The sequence below is a fragment of the Rhodnius prolixus genome, unplaced genomic scaffold, assembly GCF_049639745.1.
Source record: "Rhodnius prolixus isolate KJV_2025 unplaced genomic scaffold, Rpr scaffold_5, whole genome shotgun sequence".
In the NCBI taxonomy this organism is placed as follows: Eukaryota; Metazoa; Arthropoda; class Insecta; order Hemiptera; family Reduviidae; genus Rhodnius; species Rhodnius prolixus.
In genome coordinates, this window is record NW_027411624.1 from 15552984 (window position 1) to 15573886 (window position 20903).

Here is a 20903-nt window from a genome sequence, read left to right on the forward strand (position 1 = left end):
GAAAAACATCCATTCAGTTTCTGTCAATTAGGAGTCAGATAGATTTCTTTTCACATGTAGTAGCTAACTCAACATTATGATTGGCCCATTTCAAATTTCTTTTATAGTTTCCAGTACTATTTTCAAATCTTGTCCTAAAGAGCACGCATTGAGTTTTTTGGAAAAATACATTATAGAGTTTGTGATCGATCCTCGGAGTTCGAATAGAAAAGAAGTTGGTTTCTGTTTCTCTGTGCAAGAACAGACATAAAGAAAACATTTGTAGTAACTTGGTAATCAGTTTGGATACCCACAGTGTTTTCCATCATCCTTCTGCTAAATGAATATTTTGTCCTCCAATAACATCCTTATTCATCCATATCTTGTTTATTTCAAGCAAGGACTACATATTTATGACAAATTATTATAATTAACTAATTCAGTTTCGTTTTGTTTCTTTTTTAACAGCAGATGAAGAATGGCGCAGGATGGCATTAGCAGCAGCCGCGGCAGCAGCTGACGCTCAACGTTTGATGTCACCAATACCAGGACTGGCCACACCCTTACGAACACCACCAGGTCCTGGTGGCGGACCTCTGGGCGCACCCTTAATTCTATCGCCACGTCTGCCAGTACCGACAACACCGGCCCCATTACTCAGCCCTCCAGAGGCACATCCTCATCATCAGTTGATATTTACTCCATACGCTGCCGCAGCTGCTGCAGCCGCAGCAAATGATTTCAATAATTATGCAGCATTGGCCGGCACACCACTTATCTCAGACTATCCTGCTGCAGATCATCAGGGTCCGTTATTTGCCCGTTGATATTATTTATTCTTCATTTTTATTTGATTTTTTTTTATTTTATTTTTAATTCTTAATAATGCAGTCTTACGCACATGCACTTTACATATCTCCGGCTACGAAACAACATACTTTGAGATGAATAGATGAAGGAATAAATACATCAAAAGAAAGCCGAACCTTTGGTTCACTTCTTTTCCAATTCGCGTTACAGAATTATTTTAGATTCGTCAAAATGTGGTAAGTATTAGCTAGAAGAACAGAATAATAAAAATTTTAAAAACTGCATGTGGGAATGATGTTTGAAACGATGAAATAGAAACAATAGTTTCATTCTAAGAAATATTTTTGATGAAACTGCTGAAATCGTTACATTCCTTATTGGCCCTCAAATTGATTCTGTCTTAATGGAGCAACATTGTTAAAGAAAGTATTATTCGTTAAAGAACTTATGATATGAACTAAATCAGGAATTTTTGTTTCTTTAAATTTTTAATTATTATCACTGATTCATTTATACAGTAAAGTAAGCCTAGATTCTCAAAAAAAAAACGTTGAATCAGATAAGAACAAAAAAGATTTACTCTTTTCTGGCTTCATTGTATTCCCCAAAATAATTTTATGATTATGAATGATGATGATTGTCCAAGTTGAAACAGCCCACGTTTAAGAACTTGTTGCTTCATTTTTAATCACTTAATCGCAATTTTTAATTAATTAATGTATTTATTTATTTATTTATTTTAATTTCGTGAATTACATTCTTCTAAACAAAAGTTACCTCTTAGAATGGTTTGATAATACTAATCGATTTTAGTTCAAATTATTCATAAACAAGTGTTAATATAAAATCAAAATTTTTGTTGAATTAAAATTCTTTAATTTATTTAACTCATTTGGTGGCCTGGCTTTAGTTTCATAACTAAGAAGATTCTCCTAGAATTTATAATTTTACTTTTGTAATAATTTTTAAGGATAAATATTTTTTTTTATTGAGAAATATCTGAATTTCTTTAATTCAAAAGGACAGAATGTTTTTTTTAATTTTTTATTCAGAAAGGCAGAATAGGTTAATGATGCTACTAAACAAAAACAAAAACTAAAGGGCAAGATTAGATTTAGATTAGGCTTTATTAAGGTAAATGAGAACGAAATCTTAAGAGATTTAAAAATTGTTTAAGGTATACGTGCTCGAAAACCTTATTAAGACGCCTCCATTATGTGGCTTATAAGTAAAATTTCAAACATGAGATTATTTTAAATTTGAGAAAGGGTTTCTGGTTATAGGTACAACTAGTTGAAATACAGAAGTTTTTCGTGGAAGCGAATCCATCTTTTACTTAAAATAGTGTTCAACAAACAGAATGTTTATTGTTTCGAAATCTAATTTTTAATAAACCATCTTACTTTGTAGATTCATAGACTTCACACATCATATTCCGCTTTGTGCAATTTGATCAAGTACTTCTAAAATCAATTTTATTTTAAATAATGAAGGGGAAAATTGATTTAGTAAGCCTTCCAAAAACTTCCTAATTTTATTCATTCATTGAGAAATTAGTGAAACAAAAATTAGATCTTAGGTCCCACTTTAAGACAATATAAAGTCAGAATGTTTTAAGCGTACATCAAAACCTTTCTAACGTCATCCTCCGATGAGCTGCTTGATGACGACTGCTTGATATTACGCAGACGTTATTGATACCCATTTAAATCTATTAGGTTATCTCTAAGTTGAGCAACCCCTAAATTAAGAAAGTGACTCGATATGAGTCAATTTTAGTCAACCAGTCGAATCTAAACTCCAATCAAAACTTAGCGAAGACTTCCTGCAAGACTGTGTAAAAGTGAGTGTAGCTATCAACTTAGAAAAACAAAGAACCATTTATAAAACAAAACCATACTGCCAACATAAGAAACTGAATGGTTCTCCTAGGTGTTAGTTAGTGAAACTAGCCTTAAATAGCGTGAATAAGGAAGAAGCCGCAAAATGATTCAGCAAAATAATACAATTGTGTGGAATATTTTCAGAAGAATGAAAGCTAACGTCTAATATTACCGAGTAATTTTTTTTATAGATTTTCTTTTAGAACTGGTAATTGTACATAGATAACAACTTTATCTTGAAAATTATGACATCGCTTTACAAGCAAAAAAGAATGGTTTCTAAAAAAACCGATATCTGCCCAAGTCACCAAATTCATACAAAGCTGCATTTAATAATAATAATAATAATAACAGAATTCAGTAACAGTCTTTGTAGATTTTTAAAGTTGTTTTCGATTGGATGTAAATTCAGAAATTAATTGCAGACTTATCAGTATGAAAAATTTGTTGCAATATATTCTGTTGGGCACTATTCATTCTCTCTCAACGCTAATACTACATTCGGGTGAGATAGTAATAATATTTCTATAATTATCACCATGCAGCCAACAATGAACCTCATTAATAGAGTTTAGATAGTTTTTTTTAAAAAATTATTTATCTTACTCCGATTATTAAATCTCTATCAATTTTTACTTAGTTGGATATTTTTCTGCAAATATCATTCTGAGTTTAACTGTTTTCAGCGTCTTCACACCGATCTTTAGGATGTTTGATTGCTGATTATTGATTGTCTGTTTCTTTAATGATCTAGCATGTTAGATAATTTTGATTTACATTTAATAAACCTTGTTTTATATTATAGAAGGACACAGCAAGTGAACACTTAAAAATTAAAGTCCTTTCTCAATAGCTTCATTTTTTTCTATAGGAACAGTGCTGTTCAGATAAATAGAAAAATATTTTAATTCAAACAATACAAATAGAATTAAATCTTTTTAGCAGAAAAAAGCTTTCATTAGTTTTTTCATTTTAAATTTTTTACTCAATTTTTAAATAGATATTGATAAAAATTTATTGTATGAAAACAGATACTAGGCGAGAATAGAGATGAGAGAGAGACTGTTTGGATGAATATTTTGTGTCCACATAAATGAACTTTCCTTCATTATGTTTCAAAATTCAGATAATTGGAATTCAGCAGATAAATTTAACAGTTGTGTATTCAATTTTTTTTGTTTAATTATTTTTTTGTCTTAAATTCTACTTTTAATTCAGATGAATGCCAAATAAAACAAAATTAGGAATAACATTTTGGTAAAACCACATAGCTTCGTGACCTTATTTGGCAAACTTTATTGCTTTTTTTTTTTCATTTATGATACTGTAAACTAATTTGCTTATATTTTCATATTATTTTTAATTCTGAATTTTACAAATCAAAAAAAGTAACGCCTGAATTTTTAATGCGTTTCCAACATTCAGAATGTATTTTTATCCTTTGTGTGCATATTTTTTAACTTTTTTTTTTTTCTTTTCTTTTCAGTTATTGCATCTTTGGCTTAATGTCACTATTATTTTGAAATTCTCTTTTACTTTTCTTTCCTATTTATTTCTAATTTATTAATTTATTTTTTCTTATATAATTTGAGCTTTTGAGTGGCTCTAGTTTAACTTGCAGGCAAAACAGATTAAAAAAAAAAAAGGAAACCACTGTTCTGCTGACATTTAACAATTTTTACATATTATTTCTATAAAATAAGAGACCTAGAATAAAATAGACCGAGAATAAAAAATATTCTCTGATAAATTTAGAAATTCAAGCTAAATATTAGATTGTCTGTAATGAATGATATAGCTGTATTGTAATCACAAATATCTAGGTTTTTACTTCGTCATTAATCAAAGTAAATGTGCAAAGCTCCTGGAGCATTTATTTAAGAGAATCCAGTTTTCTGTTAATTTGTTTTCAGTAAGGGTATAAAGAAACAAATCACTTTATCCTTGTATAAATTTTGGGAATCGTTGAATGCCATTTTGTGTATCTGGTTCTCAGTGATGAATGTTCTACCAGCAAGAAATTAACCAGATGTTTGAAAGGGGAATATCTTTTGGTGAGAAGTTTGGGAAATCTTCAGTCTTCTACTTATTCAATTTTTTTTTTTTTTTTAGGAGGATTAGTAAAAAAGTATGGCTTGCAATGCGATCAGAAAAACCACTAAATAAATAATTTTTTTAGGAACCTAAGAAACTTGTTTGTTGTTGACTTCTAAACCAAGTTAGTTTCTTGATTTCACTTGAAACGTTCAATATATTCAGATCTTGCAACTTCAAAAAGAAGAAAGCTAGTATTTTGGTCTTATTAGGTGTTATAAAGTAGTTGATCTTGGAATTGATATCTTTTTCGTCAGTATAAAGAAATTTGTTAGAAATTATGAGGAATAGATTTGATTCTAGTACTAAGCTGTGTGCTGAATATACTCAGATGATTTTTAATTTTTTTTTTAGGTTTTAATACTAGAAGCAGAATTTGGGCCAAGTACCAAATTTATTTTGAATAACATTTAAATGGTCGAATATTTTGTGACATTTATCTTATCTCTATTCACTTTCATTTAAAAAAAAAAGGTCGGGAATTGATGGACAATAATTGATTGTTGTTATTATTATTATTATTATTCATTAGCATGTTGTGCTTGATTGTTTTGCCACTTCGTAATAATTAGTGCTTCTAATAATCTGGGTAGTGAAGAGCCAAGAAAAAAGTGAAACGAGAATAGACCGCACATTTTTTATTAAACATCTTTAAAATAAAAACATGTGGTGAAGAAAAAAATGGCTTTGATTCAAATATTTTACATTTGAATTAAAAGAAAACTTCTAAGTAATATGAATTCGAAGCATTTAATAATTGTTTCTGATGCAAGTAGGTAAACATTGGAACACTTAATTTCATTTCTAGACAATCTAGTATTTATTTTACTCTATTTTTAAAATATAAATAAACTAAACTTATTATTTTACTGTAAATAAGACTACATTTAATCAAAATTATTCTAGGTTTCTTCAAATATTTGTGCATTATTTATTAATTCATACCAGTATACTCTATAAATTTTTATTTTTTATTGTTTTTGTGTTTTGGTTACAAAAAGCTCAAAACAATAATAATCTTTTAAAACAAAATAAGAGCCTATGAAAATTAAAAACATTTTTGGCTTTTGTTTATAGGTTGGAAACTTCTGAGGTGAGAAAACTTGGAGAAAAAATTAAAAATAATTGGGGGTTCTGAGTTGAATTTGTTGCGTTATTATTATTATTTTGTGTCCTATGATGGCGCTCTCTATTTAAAAATGAAAATACATTTTAGAAAAATAAATAAAGAATATTTAAATATTAATTTCGGTGCCGCTTTCCCCCTTCCTTCTTCGTACAAAAGAAAAAAAAATTAATGGTTTTTTTTTATTTCATTTCATTTCTTAATATACATAAATGTATGTGTAATTTGTACGAATATTTATTTATTTATTTTAATTCCAAAATAAAAATGGAAAGTAATCACTTCTTCTGTACATCTGATAGTCCCATAAATTATTTAAAGAAAAACTTTTTTTTAATTGTTTGAGGAAACTAAGTTCTTTGGGTGTTCTTGTAATTTGGGAACCTTGTTAATTGTAAAAAATAAAAATAAATAAGATAAAGCAAAAAGTAGCGACTTAGCCGGTGTCCTTCCCAATCATTTTTTTTTTTTTGGTAGTAACACCCAAAATAAAAATTAAAAAAAAAATTAGTTACGAATGAATTGTAATCACAATGGAAGGGGGATGCCCCGCACCATGCCTAATGATTCAGAAAAAAAGATTTTAAATTCATAGATAGAGAGAGAGAGAGAGAAAACAGAGAAAATTGATCCCAAAAAACACAAAATTTCTTAAATATTTTCAAAAAAAAAAATTTTGGAAATCTATGATTTCAGAAATGGCAGAAGAACTGCAGTGTGCAGGCTTAACTGTTATTAACTTCCCAGAACCGGCTCTGAATTGGCAGAACTATGGAGTATCATATACTTCCGTAGTGAATTAAATAAAAAACAATGAAATAAATTAAAATCTAAAAACAATTTTTCCAATAAAAAAAAACTTATTTTGTATTATTATTATTACTATTATTATTTTATTTTTATACTTCATGTGTTAAACTGGAAACGAAAAAAAGAAAATCTTCATTATGTTGTTTTTCTTCTTAATTAAAAGAAACAACAAGAAATTTTGCTTTTAATTAGACTTTTATGCTTTAAAAAAAGAAATTTTAAGTATTTTCCACAGGACATTTATTAGTTTTTAGGCTAAGACGCTACCTTCCAAGTACTTTTAGTTTGTTGAAAATAAAGCAAATTCATACTATTCCATTTTATTTTATTTTTATTTTTCTTTTTTTACACGCATGTTTTTTATTTTTTATTTTTTTAATAGTTAAATTTCTTAACTGGGACTACCAAGTTGTATAAATGAAGTGTTTTTTTTTTTTTTTTGAAGTCCATAGGATTGTTTTCTCTTCTTTTTCACTTTGATAAGTTGGAATCAAATAGTATTTTTTACATAATTTTAAAATATAAATATATTTCTTTCTATTATATCGTTGATATTACCCTGAGATTATAGTATTGTTTTTTTTCTGATTCTTCTTCTTTTATTAGGTATTATTATATAGAATTTTATTGTCTTACGCCTATCGATTATTGAATAAGATATGTTTTGAAATATATATAAATATAAGGCAGGCGATTTACTTTTCTTAAATGAGTATAAAATACTCCAAACAAAAACAAAAAAAAAATGTCTGTCCGGGTTTATTAGTGCATTTTATACATAATTTTGGTTGAGAGGAGGTTTTTAGATTATATATCTATATTATTTAATGAAGATATATGTATGTTGAATGACAAGTTCAGCTTAGTGGCTAAGATTTCGCTTGTATTATTATTTTTTTTTTTTTTTTACCCGCATTAATGCAGTGTTATTAAAGCTTTTATAACTACACAACATACGCATTTTTTCTGTTCTTTTATTTTATTAATGTTTATGTTAATTTGCCGCCAATTTTTGTTTTTTAAATCACTTCCTGACTGTTTGAATTAATAGTATTATGTACAAGATCTCACTTCTATTTTTTTTATTTAATTTTTTTTTTATTTCAAATCGTGACAGTATTTTTTTATATTACACTTAATCTTGGTTTTTAACTACAATTTCCCTACTTTTTTTAAAAATTTTAACTTACTCTTATTTCGAGCTGTTATTTTTTTTTTGTATATTTATTCCAAATTTAGTAGGTCAAATCAAATCAAATTTATTGCTTCTAAAAATTTAAATTTTACAGCATTTAATAGGTGATCTGATCAGGAAAAAAAACTAGTTTAGAAATTAAAATAGTAAAAAAGAAGAGATTCGGTGAATAGAACTGTATGTTATTCGTTGAGTAGAGTTACTATTATCTCTCTAAACAGCTTCATTTATCCTCGTGATCGCAAAAATCAGTACTATAGAGAGCCAATCATCTTAATAATTGTTTGTTGCAATTAATGTTTTTTAAAATTCAATTAGTAAGTTCTATGTACTATGTCCAATTGGCCGTGGAAGACTGAAATCTGACCTAATTTTCTTTTGAGGCACTTCATTCGCTGTTGATTCTTATTATGTTCTTTCCTATTCTTTTTCTTTAGTCGACCGACCAGTTTTCTAACTTTTTTTAAGGAGAATTCGAATTTAAAACATCGTATAATAATAATCTTACTTTAATGGCTTCTTGTTCTTTGGGTCAGGAGCAAAATAAAAAAAATTAAATCATCGAAGCATTTAAAAATTTTCTTGTTTTATTTTTAAAGTTTCGTATTTGCTAGAAAATCGACTTGGATGTCATTTTACATTTTTTAAAAAACAGCATATTCTTCGACCTTTTTCTTGTTAATGGATTCATCAATCTTTCAAATACCGTTTTCCTGTTAAACTATGTTACAGAAATTATTCTTTCAAATACAAGGTATACAAGGAATTGAGGCTTTATTTTATTATTATTTTTTAATTTGTTTGCCTCTTTTATCTTCTTCGTTCGTTTATCTTAACTCTATAGATAGAGTTAGTCACTTATTTTCAATCTAAACAATCTGTTGATTTTCTTGATGTAGCTAGTTACTTACAATATCTTTTTGATATTTCCTCGATTATCTTCGCGTTTAAGCCATCAACATCTCTTCTTCTTAAGACGTTAAACTATGCAAGACTTCTTTGTAAACCTCCAGTTGTTAATATAATTATCTTTCTTAAATCAATTCAAAAATAATAGCTCAGAATTTAAAATAAATAAAACTCTTTGAAAGTTAATCTCAAACAGAACCTGATATTCCTATTTCACTTATTAATACGGAGTAAAATCTAATTTTCTTAGATTGAATTATAAAATTTTAATTTGAGATCAATAATATTTTTTTTTAAAAAAATATAAACAAACGCTGAATTCCTAAAGAGACTGATTTGTTAAATAGCTTACAAACTTACCCTCGCTTAATTTTCGTTTTGATTTTTTTTTTTTGAGACGAATGTATTAGTTTTTGACTAGTTAAAGTAAATAAATTCAGCCGAGGGGACCAATTTCTTCTACATCAGTTATTATATGTGTTTTTATTTATTTAATATTAACAATTTATTATATCCTAATAACTCTATAACGACCTCCTAAACATAGTTACAACGATTAACACTGCATTAGTATATTGCTGTTAGTATATTTTATTATTTGGTGCCTGAAAGTAGTTCTTACTTCGTTTATCATTTCTTCTTTTTATTAGATTTTTTCCAGACGTTTTATATTTATATATATATATATATATATATACAATTTTGCTATAAGAATGTTGATTATTTACTTTTAAGATATATTTTAGTCTTCTTTCTGTTTAGATTATTTTTTTTTTTTTTAATACTCTTATGACAGAAAGAGGAGAGGTTCATTTTGTATTAAAAAGCTCCAATAAATAAGTATTTTCTTGTAAATATTGCCTATTTCATAAATTGATCTTATGATTTCCGAACAAAATAAAAAGATATATGTGTCAGTGCCATATTCTATGGTTTTTAACTCCTTTTATTTTCCGTATTAAATTATTTTTTATTTTAAATACTTTTTTTTCTTTTTCTTTGGAGCATGAATCTCTTAGGCATGTTTTTGAACAATTTGAAACGTTAAACTTTTTTCTTTCTTTTTTTTTTTTACAAAAAAAAATTAAATTGTATTTATCTTTTAATTATAATTAAGTGTAATCGTGTCGAATTTTTATGGCAAACTGTCTATGAATATTATTATTAGTTTCTTTTTTTTTTAAATATTAATTAAATTTTTACTGAATATAATGAATTTGTGTGAATGCAATAGTCATTATTTATTTTTTTATCTGGTTACCAGTCCACTCGTGTAAAAGTATAATAATTATATAAATATATATATGTGGCAAGAAAATAATTATTAAATAAGAGAAAATAATATATAATTATTTGTATTGTTTTATATTTAATTATCTGCGCGCGCAGGTGCAGCTGCTGCAGCTGCGGTTGCTAAGCAACGCAGACATTTGGGTCAAATCCGAGAACATCCGTATCAAAGGGCGGGTGCACTTTCATGAAACTTATACACACTTAAGTGCATCCCTCCCCAGATTTAAGGTTAGTTTCCCCAAAAAAAATATAAATGGTATTTTTAATATACATAAATATTATATGATGTTGTTGCTATTTTATTATTATTACTCTTATATAGATCATTATTATTATTTTTTTTATTATTATTCTTTGTTGTTTAGTTAATAATACTCTTTCAGGTGACACCTAAACTGTTTAACTTGTTTTCAGTTTATAAATATTTATAAACTGTAAAGGTTGTACAGTTGAATTTAATTTAGAGGAAAGGAGGAACATTTATTTTCAATCACATTTTATAAATTTTGTTTTTACCCATATTTTTACTGGTACATCTTTCCAGTATAAAATACATGACAAAACTAGTCGCTACAAAATATTTATATATTTTTTTTATTTTATATATTATTTATTTTTTAGCTATCTAGATAAAATAAATATTTTTTTCTACCAGTTACTCGTGAAATATAAGCTTTAAAATGAAAATACTTACCGCTGTGTTTAGATTATATTTACCCGATTCTATTTTAATTCGTATAAATCCTTATTTTTACATTTAGTATACATTATTCTACCGTGTAACGCTTCCAATTCAGCTCGAAACTGTAATTCAGATGCATATAATGTTTTGGAGCCTCAATGATTGAATCTGAGTAGGTTTGGCAACTAGAAACGATTAAATTTTATTCTAGGACGAGCAAGCCGCTAATTCTTCGCGTACAACCATCCTAAAAGCAATCTAAGGCTGACAATAGCCCTGCTTGTAGTAACGTAAGCGAGGAATCGTACTTCCCTCATAAACTAATACTCTTCGACAATAAAGTATTCCATACTTTACTTCCATTGCACATCGATAAAATCGAATAGCATATTCAAACTAAGAGATTTCTTAGCTTTTTTCAGGTACTAAATTACTTGAAATTGTGTTTGTGGATAAACATTCTAGTTGTTCAATATTTTCAAATCAAAATTCACTAAAGGGAATCACATTAATAATCTATAAGAGATTACTTTTTCTTGGCCGTATCTTCATAATCTGGATGATACTTCTGTTATTTGACGTTGATAATTTCAGTTTAAATTGATCCATATGTTAATGGTTTGCTTCTTGATCTTTCGGTAAAAGAAATTAATTAGAAACAAAAAAAATCAAAATAATACTCATAGAAGGCAATACACTTTTTTTTATATGCGTCAAGATTTCAAATTGAAAAATGGTTGTGAATGTGTTTAATTGATTTAAATTTTTTAATTTTATTTTAAAGAGTATTTTTTTATCCTTCTTTCCTCTATTTTGAAGAATAGATTGATCAATTTTTTTTTATTTGATGAAAAAAGGAAATTAGATTTATGAATGAAAGAAAGGTGTAATTAATTATCTTATTGGAAGATTGTTTTTATCCATCATCCAATATTGTATGTTTATATAATTGTACTCGTTTATATATATTGTTGTAAGATTATTCATTCATGTATACAACTTGTGCCTGTGGACTGCTACATATATATTTGAAAATATACATTTTTAAAAAAAATGGAGTAATATATATATATAATATAAAAAATATGTATTCTGTGGTGCACAACCAAAACCAATTTAAATAAAATTTAAAAATATGAATCTATCTTTTTTTTTATTTCGATAAATTACAAAACAAAAACAAAAAAGTCCTCCCTACTCCATATTATCTCCCTCATGAATGCATTTGTAGTTTATAACTAAATAGTTAAAAAATAATTATAATAAAATCTAACTCACTTAATATTTATAACTTAAGTTTAAATTAGAGAATACAACTTAAAAATATTAACCCATAATTAACCCAAACCCAAAATATTGGTTAATAAACTAAATTTTAAATAATTAACTCCATTTTGCATTTAATCTTGTTTTTTTTTTTTTGTTTCTTTCTTTCCTCGGAGATGGTTAAGTTTTGTTTTAATGATATTAATATTATTAATATTTGCTAATTTGTAAATTTTCGGGAAACTAAATTGCACAAACTATTAACTAAATACTAGGTTCCACAAGGCCAAGTTGAACTAACCTTCCTCTTAAATATTATTTTTAGAAGGTTTTTTTTTCAGCTTTTATATTATTATGATAGCCTGTTGGGCTATTGTTATATTTATTACTATTATTGTTATATTGATTTTATTTTTTGTTTGATACAAATCTGTACGTATTTGTCTGTGGCTATGAGAAGAAACTTTTAAAGGTACCCTCTTCAAAAGAGTTATTCTCCTTTAAAATGGCAGTTCTTGGTGGAAAAAAAAAATCAATATACTTATTTTAAACAGATTTCTTTTTTTTTTTAGAGATTCTTTCTTTTTAATCTTGCTGAATTGTACAGATTTTGACTTCAAAAGAAAAACCTCAGGAATGTGAAGATCTTTTACAGAAAATTACTTCATTCGGACGAAAACATTTCTGCTCTTTTTTTGGAAATTTAGGTCCTGCTCAAGTACTTGTTTTGGAACTACAGAAATATTTTTACGAAATGGAAAACCAAATACATATATTTTATTAATATTCAGCCCTGATTCCTGGCAATTGTGTGCCATGCGTTATTCGCCTAGTCTCTTTTTTTTTTTACTGTACGGTCAATCAAAAGAAAAAGACGTATTCTTCAATTGGATGTCTCTTATATGCTCGATTACTAGAGGAGAAGAAGAGTATGTTTGTGTTTATCAGCTTGTGTCTTTGAGATCTGGGTCCGCAGATCTGGTATCAAGACTACCTGAGATCTACTAAATCAACAGCATTTAAATGATTCATCTAGGCTGGCAGAATTTATGTGGCTTTTTAAAATGATATCAGGTTGAAACCATTTTGTTCAGACTGATTGCTTAATTTCTTTAAAGTTAGATTCTCTTATTTTTTTTACTCCAGTCGTTTTGGTCCTCCTAGGCTTATCTTTGAAGTATATATTAGGACTCATTATCACTGCACTTTTCCGATGTTAAAAGTCATTTCTCTGAGAAATAATACTCTTAATTTTTGAAATCTCGAAGTCTGAAGATTGTATTTTAGATATTCTTTTTCCATTTTTTGACCAAAAAAAGATTATGAGGAGTTATTTATTTTTTATTTTTTTGCTATATTTCCGACCACAGGTGGTTCCTTTTATGAGGAGTGAATTTATTATTGTAATTCATTGTTATTTTATTATTATTCAGCCATTATTATTTATTATTATTCTACCATTATTATTTATTATTATTCAACCATTATTATTTATTATTATTCAACCATTCTTATTTCTTATTGACTTGCTTTGCTTTACAGTCTGCTTTAAATGCTATCCGGCATTTTTAAGACAAGAATGGTTGAATATTATTTTAAAAATAATTTCGTATTTAATTATTAATTACTATTTCTTAAAATAGAAACAAACACACATAATGTAATTTACAAATTGGCTAACAAGTTGATGTGGAATGTATTTATTTATTTATCCAAATATGCTACAGGTGATTGGGACAATATGTATTATAATGCAATTATTATTTATCTCCTGTGAATGCATAATCATGGCTTAGTAGTTTGTTCATCAACTAGATAATTATTTGTTTTTTTTTTCATCTACAATATTATTTCACCATCTCATTTCACATTTCCTTTGCCACTATTGTAGTTAATAAAATATTTATTTATTTGCTTTATTTACTGAATAACTAACTTAACACCCAGTAGTAACATTTTTTAAAAAAATAAATGAGAGAATTGAAATGCTTTACAAAAAAAGAAAAATGATAATTACTGCTTAACTGAATCTAATCAATGGGCCATGATTAGTGTTCACATTAGATGTTTGTATAAATTCCCTACTTGAGATCTGTGATATCGATTTCCCAACGAAAAATAATAATTACTGCTTTTTTTAATTGTTCCCATATTTTTCTTTATTTATTGTTTAGTTTCCTCAATGTTTATTAAACTTTAAAAGTTTTGCTTTGATTTTTCTTAGTTAGATAAATTTAAAAGTTTGTTAAATTCATATCCTTTTATTCTTTAAAAACTTTTTTGCTTCAAATTAATTAAGTTAATATTAAAAAAAAAATCTGAGGTGATCCTTGAAAAAATGCCCTAGAAGTTTATATTGGTTACTATCATTTATTTTAATTTTATAGACTTACGATCATTTGTCTGAGGGCACACTAAAACCTGTCATCTTTAAACCGCTCTGTATTTGACTTTAGTTATCAGAACTTTTACTTCCATAAATCGGGGCGGGTGTTGGTCTAGTGGTCAAGAGCGTTGCTTTGTGTGTGGGAGATCACCGGTTCGAATCCCGCGTACGACTACTTTTTATTTGTTAGAAAAAATTGTTTACAGCAAAGTATGAGCTTCCGCCCCCGTTCACGTCACCTAATTGGTAGTTGGACGTTAAGCCCCGCCTAAAAAAAAAAAGGTGATTACTTTACTACCATAAATCTCATTTCAAACCGTATTTGACAAATGCTTGAAACCATGATACTTCGATTTATGGCAAGGCCACCTCATGCTCATAACCATTAGCACTATTAGATTTATTTGGCTCCTTTAGATGCGTCATAATGATGCCGAACGCAAAGATTCAAATGTAATTCTGCAAAAATATATATGAGTCAGTTATAAACGATCATGATCTCTGCGAAGATTATTATTATGAATTTTTTTTTCTTTTGTATTTCTAAAACCTTTAGCCATTTTCCCTACAAACATAATTCTAGAATATATTTTAGAATATTAATAATGCTATTTTTAATAAAAGGGATTTTGTGGGTTATTATTTGACTTCCAATAATGCAATGTAAATGAATAAAATCCAAAAACAACTAATTTTTCATTGGAACAACTCTAAGCTCCTCACAATTATGTTCTTATATTATTTTTAAAAAATACTCAGAGGATTTGAATTTAAACAGCTTCAAAGAAAAGATATTAATCCATAACTTTATTCCTAATATTATTCTTTCATTTTTAAATAACTTTTTAGTTGAACACAGATTCTCTCGTAGGGTCTTTTTTTGTTTTGTTTTACTCCAGGGTATGGGTTGTGATTAATTTTTGCTATAGTTTTAGCCGGTATTTTTTTTTTTTAAACAATAATAATAATTTTCTTGTATAAAACAAAATTAATAAGCAATTAGCCATTTCAAGATACTAACATTCTGTTTTCTTGTTTAACCCGATGCCGTTAGACTTGGCGTGCTAACCCTTGGATCCTGAATAACTCGCACGACTGTGGTCCAAAAATGCTAACAATCCCAGGGACGCCACATCACCCATCCGCCATATACAGGAAAAAATTCTTAACTCATTTTTTTTTTCATTTTTTTTAGCAATTAGAATATATACAATTTAAAAAAAAGAGCGGAGACAAATCTTTGATTTATTTTTGTTTGTTTTATTTTTAATTAGTACTCACTTGTCATATAGTTTAAGTAGTGTTAAATTTCCGACAAGATGAGTCTTATGATTAATTCTATTTCGTTCTTTTATTGTTGTAAGTTCTCTGCTCGGTGTATAGCACACAGATTTCACAAACCTAGAGCTTATTGTAGAAAAATTTTCTCCCACCTTCTTTTATTAATTTATTTGGCGTAATATTCAATAAAACCAAATTTGCCGATTTGTTTTGTTTTTAGCTTTTCTATACCCAATGAGAATAGTTTCAATAAAGTGAAATTCGGTGGGAGATTGCTATTGGCACAAACCCGCCCTCCTTTATATATTTTTTTTCTCTCATTAACTCATGCACTTTATTTTAATAATTAAAGCAGAAATAATAAAAATGCATTCACTGCTTGCCTGCTAACGACACAAATTAATACTTCTTATTATAATAATAATTTAATTGCAGGTTGTATAAAGTTCTAATGAAATGGAATTAACTATGTGCTATACTACTTTTTGCAATGTACAAATTAATTTCTTTTTCTTCTTTTTTTATGCTACTTAATTAATTATTTGTACAGGTACACAATAATTTATAAAATTAACTTATATATAAAAAGCAAAGTATAATAATTTTCTCAGCATGATAGTAAACAATATGATTTTTTTTTAAATAATACTCAAAAAAATGTTCAGTATTAATGATAAAGGTTTTTGAATACTAATTTATTGCTCTAAAAATGTGTATATTAATTTTTCAAAATTAATATTTACTACTACTACTTATTATTATTATTATTATTTTTTTTTTTTTTGTATTATTTAATTGATTATGTGCCAAAAATATAAGCATTTGACCATTTTTCTAAATAATGATCCAAATTTGGGTAGAAATTATTATTGTTTACTATCACTTTTATTATTAAAAAAAATTTAATCTTATGTTTTTTCTAATTTTGGAATCAAGATTTGATTAGTTATTTTTACAAATAAAAAAAAAAGCAAAAATGCAATAGGTAGGTTGCGTGTTTGTGTGTGTGTATGTTTTATTGAATGTGTGTATTGTATTTGTGTCTCGTTTTGAATCACAAACTTTATTTGCAAAAATTAATACAAAAGGAAAAAAGTTGTTCAGAAATTGCTATTTATATATATTCAATTTTTTTTATTTATACCAGAAGTTATGTTTATTTTTGTCTTTCTTTTTTAGGATTGTTACTTTTTTTTTATTCCAGAAGCATATGTGTTGTATTTCATATATATAATTATAATAAATATGTATATTCCTGAAATGTAATTATTACAGTATCACTAAAAATTGCAATATTACTGGACTCATAACTAAATTCAACTTTTGCAAAATGAGATCTGAATTTGGTAGTTTTGTTGTTGTTTTGTTCGTTGATGTATTCTAAAAGCTTAGTATCTTAAAATACTTTCCTTCATTTACAGTGAAGCTAAAGGAATAAAAATTAAAGAATAATTGAAATTGTAGTTAGGTCCGAAGTGCTAGTTAAAATCATTAATTTTAAAGAATCACTTTGTAATTGATAAAGAATATAAGAAATAATTTACAAAAAGTTACTTTAGAAGAATATCAACGAAGGTTTAAGGTTAAAAACATTAATTTTGCTCTTTTTTTTACGATTTTTGCTACTGTCACTCTTTTCAATCACTGACTGAAACAATTTTTCACAGTTTCTGACAAGGCTTTTAATAACGATTTATCGCTGAACTATTTTATTTTCATATATTTTAAGGTTATATTTTTATTTTACCGTTAGCTTAATTTTAAAGGGACTTATATTACCTCATAATTATATTTATTCGTATTCAAATAAAACTTTATTTTATCACACCTCTTCATATTTTTTAAATTCATTGAATTTTTAACTTTGCTAATTATTGTTTTTGGCGATTCAGAAAAACTAAATGAATAAGGCGCATCAACATCTGAGGTTATTTCGTTGAAATGTTTTTTTCTGTTAATTAATATTCGCAATTTTATGAAATAAGAGATTCTTTTCTGATCGGTTATTAATAAATGTTTATTGTCGTAAAAACAGTTTTTTGTCTAGTAGTGAAGAAAAACAGTCTATCTACATTTTCTTCTAATAAATTCTCCTCATGGCTAAAATGAGAATGTGAAAATAAAAATTATGTCAATAATGGAGTCATATGATCCATGTTCTCTTTAAAGTTAGAGAATACATCATAGTATTTTTCTTATACATATTTCTTTCTTTCTTTTGTTATTAATTACTATTAAACAGATTTAGAAAATGAGAGAAAAAAAAAATCAGCTTAGTGTATTTAATGCATTGTATGAATTTACATATTTTGTATGTTAATAAATGAAAATACAACACGTATTGAACTGGAAATATTTAGAGAAATAATCTTAATATCTGTTATTTAAGGGTACTGTCTATTTTCCAAATAAAGATTATATTAATAGTGCCTTATATTTAGAGATTTTGTGCTGCGTGATAGACGTAAATTTTTTTCTATTTAGATCCGCCCTCTATTATATATGCTAACTTAGATTAATAAAAGAGAAAAACTAATTAAATTTACCAGTTTGTTTAAAAAAAATACTTAATAAGTTCTTTGTTATTTAACTCTTAGTAACTGAGAGAACTTAATTTTAATAAATTTAAAAAAATAAATAAATAAAATTAACAATGCAATATTAATTTATAAAATATGAATAATTTTTGCTTTATTTTAGTTTTTATTCAAAATTTTATGAAATAAGCTTTTTAATCGAGAGATACAATTTTAAAATAACTAAAATGTAAGTGCCTTCCAATAGTTGAGAGAAAAAAAAACAGGGTTTAAATTATTTCTTGAAATGAATTCTTTTTTCTTTAAAATTTTAATGAGGATAAAAATCTCGTCTTCCCACCCCTCATTGGCTTTTAGTTCGTTATTAGTTTTCATGATAATTTCGAATTATTTTCAAATCCAAATAAATATTTACTTAGTTAAAAATAATAAATTAAATTTCATTTTTCAATTTAAAAAAAAAAATATGTGCCATGTAAAATGTATATCGTATTAAGTGTAATAATCTTTAAATGTGCATTATTTTTTTAACAATAACTTAATTTAAAAAAAAAAAAAAGAAGATATATAAAACCTACATAATTTAAATAAACGCTTTAATAGTGTAAACATATTCAATATTTTTTAAGATTTAATTATTACATTAACTTTCTATTTTTGATTATTAAATAAAGGAAAGTCATTGGTGCTAAGCACATTATGGTTATGGCTTTAGATTTTAAAGATGTTTTAATTACATGGATCTGCCATAATCATTATGGCTTGTTACTTAATTTAAAAGAAAGGATTTTTTTTTTTTTTTTTGCGTTTTATCATATAAAAATTTATCCATGAGAGTGCAACCTTATTTTTCTCTTAAGATCCTCTATTTAGTTATTCTTAAGTTTCTTATAATAATAATTAATTAATATTGATAATTTATTTTGTTATTATCTACAAAATATTATAAAAACAAATTAATAATTAATAATATTAATTTCTAATACCTATTTAATAAATGTTATGATTAAAAATTTATATATTTATTATTAATTGTTGCCCACAGTGTGTGCTCTCGAATTATATACTTTATTATTTTTTAAATTTAAAAATCAAAAGCTTTTTTTTCGTAAATTACTCAACAAGGTTTCATGATTAACTTTCCATGTTGTGGAGGTAATTTTATGATTCAGAAATTTGAAGTTAAATTTTTAATTTATGAGCAGAATTACTTAAAAATCTGTATTTTTTTGTTTTTTGCAATCATCAAGTAAAATTATTGTTGTGAATTATAGGAAATATAGTAGATTTAACAATATGTTTTTTTTATATTCATTTTTTTCCCATAAATATCCTTCCCGATCAAGAGCTTCAAGCTTTCCTTGAAGAAAAAGCTTTATAAATAGCAGAAAAATAATGGAAGAAAGGTAAGTCACAAAACATTATAAATATAAGTATATAAATAAAGCTATTCCAAAACGAATATCATTTTTTAAATACAGTCAAAGCTTTAGAAATGAGAAAATTTATTTTAAACATTTCCTTAACAGTAATAAAGAATCTTATGATTAACAGACTTACAGTGAAGTAGTGAGGCCCTTCATTACATCCCCGCAGAAATTGTGGCACTACTGTACAAAGTAGAATTAAGATCTAAGGATCGAGAATATAAGGAATTCTCAGTAAATCTAGTGATTATGTTCCAGTTCAAAACACAAAGGTGTTTTTATCCTACCCAGGCACAGAAATGGATTGTTGGAAGGAGAAAAACATTATTTCTAGTATAACTAGCAATGATTGTCAATTTTTTCTGAACTTCTACTTCCAACCTAGCCGAACTAATGAGTACGATCAATCTCTGGTATAAGAATAGAATTTTGGTAGTTGAAAATAAGGAATTCAGTGTTCATAGTATTTCTGTTCTTCCCTTTTTTTTTCTGAACCTTTCAAGCCCTCAATGGTGCCAATCAAAAAGGAGCCTGACAGATTTTTTTTTTAAATTCATAAAACCATGTTTTACTTTTAATTATAACTACGGTGATGGAATTCTCATTAGACTTTAACACGCAGGCGCTGATTTGACATTACGTGGGCCCTATTTTACACCAACATATGTAACCATATTTGGTTCAGATACAGATTGGCCAAATTCACCTTAAATCTATTGTTTTTAAAACGTCCCTCGGTTGTCGGATGAAACTTCTAGCAGTAAATTTTCTTGTCTAAAAAAAAACCTCTGAATCTCAAAAATTCAAACTTTGATGGATGTTAACAAATTTAGCGAACACAAAATTAAAATTGTGGACAATTAGATTAGATTCTTAATTAAGATTATTAACTTCTTAAATTAGAAAGGGAGATTAAATTAGATTCACAATTGTTATACTTCCTTTATACCCGATATGATAAAGGTAACCATTATAACCTTTTCTTCCCCTAATTTCTGTCAATTTTTATTTAAAAGTTCCTCCATATCCAAATATTAAAAAAGAGCGGCGTAGGAGCATGTTCATAGGTAACCCTAACTCTTCTTACTCCTCTTAACATTCAACTCTTAAACGTACCTGTATTGTGCATCCTATAATTCTAGTAAATTCTTTTTTAATTTCTGACAAAGTTCGTAAGAGATTAATGGAATAATAACAATAATCATAATAATAAAATTAATAATAA

The 20903-nt window shown here is 26.5% G+C and overlaps 1 protein-coding gene across 14 annotated transcripts in view; it reads left to right on the forward strand.

Annotated features, from left to right (window-relative positions):
• The window catches only part of how (protein held out wings), a 301990-nt gene extending 282442 nt beyond the window's left edge, over positions 1-19548 (forward strand). For 3 of the 14 annotated variants that reach the window (XM_074135976.1, XM_074135975.1, XM_074135986.1), the window contains exons 6-7: positions 448-786; positions 6589-11921. In XM_074135976.1, coding sequence (XP_073992077.1) covers positions 448-786; positions 6589-6695 — 446 coding nt within the window. In that variant the 3' untranslated portion in view covers positions 6696-11921. Of the gene's footprint in view, positions 1-447; positions 5539-5843; positions 5860-6588; positions 11922-15487 lie in introns of those variants that run through there. The other 11 variants (XM_074135981.1, XM_074135982.1, XM_074135978.1 and 8 more) reach the window with 8 other exon arrangements.
• The last annotated feature ends 1355 nt before the right edge of the window (positions 19549-20903 follow it).